This window comes from Taudactylus pleione, unplaced genomic scaffold (assembly GCF_031769625.1).
Source record: "Taudactylus pleione unplaced genomic scaffold, aTauple2 ptg000041l, whole genome shotgun sequence".
NCBI classification, from domain to species: Eukaryota; Metazoa; Chordata; class Amphibia; order Anura; family Myobatrachidae; genus Taudactylus; species Taudactylus pleione.
The window spans coordinates 48,012,095-48,022,320 of record NW_028284443.1 but is presented as its reverse complement, the minus strand read 5'-3'; the positions used below and the strand labels follow the sequence as shown (position 1 = coordinate 48,022,320).

At 40.9% G+C, this 10,226-nt stretch overlaps 1 protein-coding gene across 1 annotated transcript; it reads right to left on the bottom strand.

The window, feature by feature from the left end:
* Positions 1-263: 263 nt before the first annotated feature.
* Positions 264-3,216, bottom strand: SOX1 (SRY-box transcription factor 1). Its single transcript, XM_088456780.1, has one exon. It carries the CDS (start codon positions 2,713-2,715, stop codon positions 1,495-1,497), a length of 1,221 nt encoding a protein of 406 aa, XP_088312906.1. The 5' UTR covers positions 2,716-3,216; the 3' UTR covers positions 264-1,494.
* Between the last annotated feature and the right edge of the window lie 7,010 nt (positions 3,217-10,226).

The window sequence follows — 10,226 nt, the reverse complement described above, 5'->3', positions numbered from 1 at the left end:
GGACGTGATTATCTACAATCAGCCCAGTATTATAGTCACCTTCGATGAAAAAGTTATTAGATATTCAATATAACAATATTTTTACATTAACTGACATTCAACATGTATTAATAAAATCATTCTTAAACTAGACAATTGTGTAGCTATATAAACTTGCTATTATACTCTTTCTTTAGCTATATCGGTTTTATTTAAAAAAAACAAAAAAAACAAAACAAAACATAAACAAAACTTATCTTTGGGTTAAAACACTTGTTCCAGGATAGATTAATTAATTTAGGCATGAGGTATAAACTTTCATATAACACATTATACTATAACACGATGAAAATGTGTTAATTACAATTAATAAATATGTACAATAATAAAGATTTTAACAATTTACATTGTATTCTCAAGGGTGCATTCCGGATTTAGAACGATTGATATAACTAATAAATATCCGCCGTAAAGCTTTATTCAAAATATATATTTTTTTCAATTGTTCTGTTGGCAACTCAATGGATTAAAGTAAAGTATTTCCCAAATGGCAAGCACATAACGGAATTTTGTTTAATGCAAACTAAATGTGCACAAAAAACGGTGTGAATGCAACTTGATGTCTTAAAAATGACGTGTGTAAATCTGAATAAGGTAATTTATCATTTTTTATTACTTGACATTACTTAACATGATTTCTCAAACAATTTAAGTGATCCTTTTTTTTATCTCAGCACTACAGTTAACCGTTGATCAAGATGACAATCGAATAGATTTCTGAAATAAAAACGTGTAAATCTTTTTCATTTGAAAATTTATTTTGCTTAAACTTCAACTTATCAGTCTGATGATTGTTCTTTATTTTAAAGCAGAGAGGACGTTTATTAAACTATGTACATAATAGGATTCCGTCTAGAATAAAAAAAATCACCAGGAATGTACAAGAAATAATATAAAACAAAACTGGGAAAAACAATACAGCAACATTTACAAAAATTAAAAAAAATAAGCAAAAATAGATTCTAACCTCGAATGGTTCATAAATAAACAACAACTTGTACAGAATGTGTATAGGTACGTTCACCTCTAAAGAATAATGACCAGAGTAGGAGTCATGGAGCTTTTTAAAAGTTAAAACAAAACTACAAACAATGTCTGTTGATATCTCCAAAAAAATTGTTAAATTAAAATGTATATCCCATGCCATAAAACTCATAAATAATGTATACAAATCCCAGATTTGCTCCCATCTAAAATTAGTATCGGAAAGAGCATTAACTTGTATACTAAAAGAACGAAATTTTGTTACCTTAACTTTCTCATCTCTTTTTAAGTTAGATTTTTCTATATTTTTTTTTACAAAAACATCAAAACATTTCTGTACAAAAGAAACAATCTGAGAGTTCTGGGTGAAAGAACAGATGGCAGGTTGTGGATCTGCAAGAGGCAGTTTGCTGTAGTCTCTTTGCTTCGTATTGTATAGTATATAGTGCAAGTCTCTGTACAGGTGTGTCCTCAGATGTGTGTGAGCGGCACCGTGCCGTTTACCCCTGTCCCTGCGCCCTGGTAGTGTTGCGGTAAGCTGTGCAGTCTGCTGGTTGCTGCCGCTGCAGCTGCTGCCGCCGCCGCTGCAGCCACCGGGTCTCCAGCCTCCCCCCCACTGGGTAAGTACATACTGATCATCTCACGTAGGTCCCCTGGGCAAGGCGGCCGGCTGTGGGAGCCTCCCACGGTCACAGGTGGACTGACACTGGGCTCAGACTTGACCAGAGAGCCTAGAGCCCCGAGGGCCCCAGAGGATGCTGCCGCAGCAGCTGCAGCTGCAGCCGCCGCCGCCACCGCTGCAGAGGACGGGGAGCCCTGGTGCTGTTGCTGGCTGGAGGAATAGCCGAGCGCCCCGTAGCTGGAAGGAGAGGCGCTCATGTAACTTTGTGCGCCGGGCAGGGGGCTGTATTGTAGGGCGCTCATGTCATAGCGGTGCATTGGCTGCGGGGGAGGTGGCGGCGGGTGCGGAGGGGGGTTATGGTGTGGGTGATGGTGTGGGTGGTGGTGTGGGTGGTGAGGGTGGTGGTGCGGGTGGTGCCCCCCGCTGCCAGGGTGCTGTTGCTGTTGTTGACTGTAGGCAAGTTGAGCCTCCTGCATCATGGCAGCCGCCGCCGCCGCGGCTACAGAGCCCGGATAAGCCCCATTAGCCCAACCGTTCATGTGAGCATATCCTCCGGCCGATGCCACTGAGCCCGGGCTCTCCAGGCGCTGCACCACCACACCTCCAGGTCCCCCACCCACCACTGACCCACCAGTCCCACCGCCTGGGCTCAGGCCGACTCCCATGTGTCCTCCCCCGGCCGCATGCAGCAACCCCCCGGCCAGGGAGTACTTGTCCTTCTTGAGCAGAGTCTTGGTCTTCCGCCGAGGCCGGTACTTGTAATCCGGGTGCTCCTTCATGTGCAGGGCGCGCAGCCTCTTGGCCTCGTCAATGAAGGGTCTCTTCTCGGCCTCTGACATGACTTTCCACTCTGCCCCCAGCCGCTTGCTGATCTCCGAGTTGTGCATCTTGGGGTTCTCCTGGGCCATCTTCCTCCTCTGCCCCCTGGACCACACCATAAAGGCGTTCATGGGCCTCTTCACCCGGTCCTGACTGGCCTTATTGCCCCCTCCTCCCCCGGCTTGCCCTGTGTTACTAGGGGGCTGTACCCCGGGGGAGTGTAAGTCCGTCTCCATCATCATACTGTACATTCACACAGCTGGGTAGGGTCTCTCTATGCTAAGACTGGCGCAGGGCTGGGTACAGCTGCCTCTCTCCTTGCCCGGACAGGGGCGGGCTGTCACACTGCTGCCGGCACACAAAGTGTTACTGATGGGGAAAGTTGTGCAGAGAGGAGCATGAGGTCTGGGCGGGGGGAATCAGCTCCTGGGCGGCAGGAAAACTTTCTTCTCCGTCTCCAGCTGATGCTGCGCTCTGACAGCAGCGCCCCCGATGTCACAGGGATTGTCCCTCGCCCGGATCACAGGCTGGGAGAGGAGTGTCACACAGAGATACAAGAAGAGTCCGCGCAATGCAGAGCAATGTCACAGATAAAAGTCCCGGAGAGTGAGAGCCTGGAGCAGCGGGTACAGGCGGTGCAGTCAGTGCTCGGGGAAGTGCAGCAGTCTCTGATATAGGAGGTGGTGATGTCTGCTCATTTCCCTCCTCGCCTGCGGCATCAGACGCTCAGAGCCAGGCGCACAGCAGCCATACGGCGCACACCGGCTGGGATTAAATGATTTTGCCGTGGCCAATGGGAGGCCGGCGGCCGGCGGGGAGGGGAGGGCAGAGCGCCAGAAAAGAGGGAGGGAAGGAGGTGTGCGTACTGCTCTGCCTGCCCATGGCTGTCCTGTATGATGTGCATGGCACGCTGCCCTATGACGTCAGGGGGTGAGGAATAGGACCCGACCCAGAAAGGAAAGGAGGGTGATGTGCTCTTAAAATAAAACCTGGTGGGAGAGGGTCACTGTCTTTTCCTAATACATCCCTCTTTCTTTCCCTTTATCTTTCAGAGGTAAGAAGCGGGAGGAAAATGCCATTGTAAGGTCTTGGGATAGCAGTCTATATAGTATAATAGTTGGCAAATATTACTTCTGTCCTTATGGGAAGTAATGGAAAGGGACAGCACCCATGTGCACCTCACTCTTCCTCATCTATAGCAGGATCAGGATCAACCAAAAAGAAGAAATCATATGTTGCTGTTACTAAGGAGAGAATGCGGAGCATTTAAAACACTTCCCAAGTTTGTGTTACATTGGAATATCTATCTATCTATCTATCTATCTATCTATCTATCTATCTAATCTATCTATCCTGGATAGACAGACAGACAGATAGATAGATAGATAGATAGATAGATAGATAGATAGATAGATAGATAGATAGATAGATAGATAGATAGATAGATAGATAGATAGATATTCCAATGTAACACAAACTTGGGAAGTGTTTTTAATGCTCCGCATTCTCTCCTTAGTAACAGTGAAATATGTTTGATTTCTTCTTTTTGGTTGATCCTGATCCTGCTATAGATGACAGTAGTGTGAGGAAGAGTGAGGTGCACATGGGTGCTGTGACTGCTGTCTATTATCTACAAAATATTTTTTTCCATCTATAAACTACCAAAAAATAATATGTATGTAATATAATGGTGAAAAAGTAAAGTCAGATAATTTTGTTCTATCCATATTGACGTGAACAAAGCGATTTTCGTAAATTAACTGATTACTTCTTACATATGAGTAATATTCCTTAGTATCGGTATCTGTGCATTGTAATGCTAGAGCACAGTATGAACCCAGCACACAGCCTATGCTCAGCGATTGTGTGATCTGGAGAGAATACACATGTTGTGTGTTGGGGTGAGTCTGGATGTGTGTGTGCTGTTGTCTTGGAGTAGACTTGTCAGATGTGAGGATACAGGGAGCAGGTGTAAGTAGTTGCTAAGTGACAGGAGAGAGACAGTTACAGATTGTGCCAATCACACATGAAGGATCCTCTGCCAGGGCTGATAACATCTTATATGCAGGCGGCTAGGGGACTTCAGGGTATAATTAAGTTCTCATTGTAATATACAGACAGACCAGTTCTTCCAGTGCACCTGATCTCAGGCACAACCACAAGAAGAAACATACACAATTTATAAAAATACTCATTGCAACAAATGTGATATAAATGTTTTTAGGTGGAATATGTAAATTGTGCTCATATGTCACCAATCCTCTGTGATATCAATGGAGAGTAGTACTGTTTTTTTGTTTTATTAGTGTGTCAGTCTAGCTTTCTATGAACAAGACACCGTCATATATATATATATATATATATATATATATATATATATATATACACAACATACAAATATACGTACTGTAAATTCATACATTACATTGTGCATCCATCAATACACACACATATAAGTGCATACTTATAATATCTCTTATAATAAAGTTCGGCACAACCAAGGTGGAACATCGGCTGTCGCTGGTATTACAAACTGATTCCCCTGGACCATTGGATTTATTTTTTACAAGGGTTGGATACATTTTAATGCCATGAAGTAAATCAAAAGCAATAATAGAACACTGGACGTGTTGTTTTAAGAGTTCAGCAAGAAAAATGCTTATGGGAATAAAGGCAATTGTATTTTATGCAGTTGTTAACCTTGGAATCTCATTGTCTGGAGTTTTTAGCCAACAATAGTGCCAAATTCCTCGTTAGTACAAATAGCTAAGGCACTACCGATGCGAGTAGGAGAAACCTATGGAGCCATCAATGAGCCTCTTACTGTACCTCCCATCACAACAGGCAGAGGATACACTTTCACAGAACAGGTAAGACAAGTAATCATGAACAAGCAGTGCCAATAGATGGGACAAGCAGTACCAATAGATGATACAGGCAGTGACAATAGATGATACAGGCAGTGCCAATAGATGATACAAGCAGTGTCAATAGATGATACAAGCAGTGCCAATAGATGGGACAAGCAGTACCAATAGATGATACAGGCAGTGCCAATAGATACAAGAAGTACCAATAGATGGGACAAGCAGTACCAATAGATGATACAAGCAGTGCCAATAGATGATACAAGCAGTACCAATAGATGATACATGCAGTGCCAATAGCTGATACAAGCAGTGCCAATAGATGATACAAGCAGTGCCAATGGATGGGACAAGCAGTGCCAATAGATGATACAAGCAGTGCCAATAGATGATACAAGCAGTGCCAATGGATGGGACAAGCAGTGCCAATAGATGGGACAAGCAGTACCAATAGATGGGACAAGCAGTGCCAATAGATGATGGAAGCAGTGCCAATAGATGATACAAGCAGTGCCTATAGATGATACAAGCAGTGCCAATATATGATGCAAGCTGTGCCAATAGATGATGCAAGCAGTGCCAATAGATGATGCAAGCAGTGCCTATAGATGATACAAGCAGTGCCAATATATGATACAAACAGTGCCAATAGATTGGACAAACAGTGCCAATAGATGTAATAAGCAGTGCCAATATATAGAAACAGTGCCAATATTTAGAAACAGTGCCAACAGATGGAACAAGCAGTGCCAATAGATGGAATAAGCAGTGCCAATAGATGGAATAAGCAGTGCCAACAGATGGAACAAGCAGTGCCAAGAGATAGGACAAGCAATGTAAATAGATGGGACAAGCAGTGCACTTGGAGGAAACAAGCAGTGCCAATAGGTGGGAGGAGGAGCAATGTGAATAGATGGGTTAAGCTTTGCCAAAAGACGGGAAACTGTTTTCTGCCATTAACTCACACTAGGAACTCGGTTTCTCAGGAGATTGCCCTACGGCCTGTATACAGCAGACACTCGATTGTTGCCACAGCTCATAAAAAACTATCAGCTTAAGCATAAATACTAGCAGCAAGTCTACTTATTAAGCCTTTTGTATTTACAGTGTCTACCAGAAGGCATTCCAATAATTTATCTCTATAGATATATTTCCGTGCTGGGTAACAGTGGCATTCTGCAACAGGGTGGAATAAAAGTGTCTTTATAATTCAGGCTGTTCCATGTACACTATGCTCCGACTGTAGTTGTTCGCTGAAATGAGAACTAACCCGATCCACAGAGGGTAAATGAGGCAGAGCCCGTGGATCATTGTGTTGACCTAGCTCAGGTGCAGGAACCTGTTGTTCTCTGCCTATCAGACTGTCACAAGCCCAGAACAGTTATAAGGATCATTTGCATCTTTGTGTAGAAACCATTACAGGTAGGTTATTACGTTTAAAGCTTAAGCCTTACAGTATTGTAACTTAAAATTAATATTTAAAGCTATCAGAGCAATCCTCCGCCATTCAAAATGCATGACAGACTTTCCCTACACAGTATTTTACTTGGGGCTTTTTCAGTCTTTCCAGAATTGGAAGAGAAAATTGTCCAACAATAGTGAGAACTAGGTGACCAAGGTGATCTCAGGTCTTCTTCTGCCTATGTCAAGTACTCAGTCTAGTCTGTAGACTTGCAGCCAGCAAATGCTGAACATCCACCGTCTCCTGTGTCAATGCTCTGCAATACTGCAAGTTTCTGCAAAGGGTGTGATCGCCGCCTGCTGGTCATGAACGTCCATGGCCTGGACCAGTACCAAGGCTCAAATATGAACAGGTTATAGGGAAAGAAAATGCGTCCGGTTCAGTTTTAATAATTGCAATTGTTTTAAAACTTTGGATTTCTTCTTTTTTTAGTTGCTACATATTTGATTCAGAGTATGTAAAATGTTCATATGCGAATTGTATGTTAGATTGTAAGGTTGCAATCTGAATATCTATATTTTAAACCAATGAGAGTAATCATGTTTCTCTCCAACTGTTGTAGAACTAGATATCCAAGCATGCCCTACCGCCCATAGGCTTGGAGAGGATGTTTAAAACTCCACAGAAGTTAGGGAGCCACAGGTTGCCAAATACATAATAAAAAAATAAAATAAAGACAAATAATCGTCGCTGCCTTATAAAAAGCTAAACAAATGCTATAACAATAATGCTATTACTATATAGATACTAGTAGCTATTCTCTATGGTAAATGGTGTGCTCACCTACTCACCATAAAGCCCTTACACCGTCATACACATATATGTACTGAAGCGCTGTGCTGAAGAATAAGGATTGATGAGTACTGTACGTCTGAAGGGTTCGGCTACAGTCTCACCCTGTGAGCAACACTGACACGTATAATTCAGATTTCACAGCTGACCTGCTCTGTAAACCTCAATCAGCTTCTAATTGAAGAGAAAACAAAATATTGCTTCCCTACAGCAGAGCTAACGATTTAATCATTATATCAACATTATAGCTTTTAATTAGCCTAATGCTGATACTGTATGGATAGAGGTAATTCAATACAGTTCTTGATGAATTCTGTAATTGGGTTAACAACGGAGCAGTTGGGGAGAGACGTCAATATTCAAGCTGTGTAAACCCCTTGGATAGTTAATGAAAAGACAGGCAGGAGCCCCAGACAGGGAAAGGGCGCATCCACCTTGTAATCTGCTTTACACACCAGTAACTCGGAACACACTCTCCTCATCCTCATACATCTCTGCCTACTGGACACTTGCACGCAGAATATTTCTCTAATGACATAAAGAATTGGATGTACTGTGCCAAGCACAATTACATACAGAGTATTTTGTAATTATGCGACTCTTTTTTATTTATCAATAAAACATTATTAATTACTAATACATTTCATTTTGAAAACAGTTATAAAAATAAACAAAAACAAACTACCAAGGGAAAAGGCATTAATAGATAACTCACTATTTCTATTGCTTCTATCAAAAGAACTATACAAGAAAATAATAATGATTGGCGCATCTACAGTAAACTCTATCACAGTAAGTTTCTGAAATCTAACAAGTGGCAAAATATCCTCTAAAATACTGATACAAAATGTATATTATGACATTGGCTTAAAATGTATATTCTTGAAAACACAATTCCCAATATTACTATTTATATGCAGTTACAGCAAATGCGCTGACATGTGAGTGCATACACGTATGTACACATTATTCTTTAAAACATTCCTATAGCTATGTAGCTATTTGCGCTTTTAGCCAAAAGTGACTATAGCGCGGAAAAGGTACGCAAACAAGCGTCAAACAGCAAAATACAGCTTTAATGTAATAAAAAATCATACAAAATAATTTCAATGAGCAAATAAAGAAAATATTTCTAATAAAAAAATAGCATTTATTTTAAACATTTGGACGAAACCTGGGTTTGGACAGCATCAACAGTAGCTCTTTCCAAGATCATTTAAAATGTCACAACTTTATCTTATAATGCACATTTAAATCATATTCGTCAAAATCAAATATTCTTCAGATGAATATGTTTCTTCACAACAATAGATTCGCGTAGACGGGAGAAGAAGCGGTTTGAAACATCGGATACAATTAGATTACTGGCTCTCTATGTTAGTTCTTGCCCCTCAGCAGAATAAACTGTAGTGTTTTTTTTTTAAATGGGGGTGGGGATCTTTTTGTTGTTGTTGTAGAACATAAGGATAGTATTTAATGTATAACAAAAGATGATAAATCATGAAAGATAGGTGCCACTCAAACATATGTAACTGTAAATATTTTCTTTCAGATGTTCCCTCGTTACTCATTAGACAAAATAGAAAAGTGATTATTCAGAAGTAGTACATAAGTCACAACGAATTATGGATACAAAAAATGAAGCTACCTCGTCTTTTTCTTACAGGCCATCCCTGCTATTGCAAATTAGATTAGCTACACAGACTTCAAACAGTACAAACATGACACGGGGTTCACAGGAGAGTGAAGGGATCATCCCACTCCAATCTCTCTTTTCATCCAAGCATCTCACATAAATTACATCCAGTACTTTAATACACTTTACAATGAGATTAAAACATCACTTTGACACGATTTCAAACCCGCTCGTCTCCAGTGATTCCCCCCATTACATCACTAAAAATGGTACATACACAGTCATTGTATATATATATATATATATATATATATATATATATATATATATATATATATATATATGGAATTTACACCACATCTATTTTATCTTGTATGGCTAAACGGGACAGTGATCGATTTGAACATTTATTTCTACTTAAATGATAAACGAATTATTTAATAGTTCTTGCACAGTTTTCGCATTTATTTATTACTCGGACCTGTAAAATATATATGCTACACCCGCAATGAATCGGGTATTTATTTAAGTGATTTATTGTAAAGCACGGAACTCTTATCTTGATTGCGTCCCTTGTCCCTGCTATAATAAATTGGTAGTATCATTTTAATCTTGTATTGGGATCAATTCTGTGGTTAGATTCAACGAAAATTTGCCAGGTGCAGTTTTCGAATGCCAGGAAGCCTCCTATCTCCCTGCATGCCTCCCCCAAATGAGGCTGATCCTGCTTCCACTTCTCAACTAATACATGCGCCTTCATTGCTTTTATCACAAAACCCTGCGTTATCACAGATGAAGCAAAACAGGATTCACCAGAGTTTAAAGAGTGATTTCTAGTCAGTATATTCCAGAACCGGGGATATCTTGCGCTCACATACTGGTACTATGTACAGTCGAACTAAAGGCTCCCTTTTTACTCATTCATTTCCCATTGCCAGGGTAACCAAAAATCACAAATATTCTATGCTACTACCCAGCAATCTGAAAGACACTCTATACAGTAAG

Bases quoted from the DNA above. Each gene is read 5' to 3' on its own strand.
- SOX1 (XM_088456780.1), bottom strand. From the start codon at position 2,715: ATGTACAGTATGATGATGGAGACGGACTTACACTCCCCCGGGGTACAG.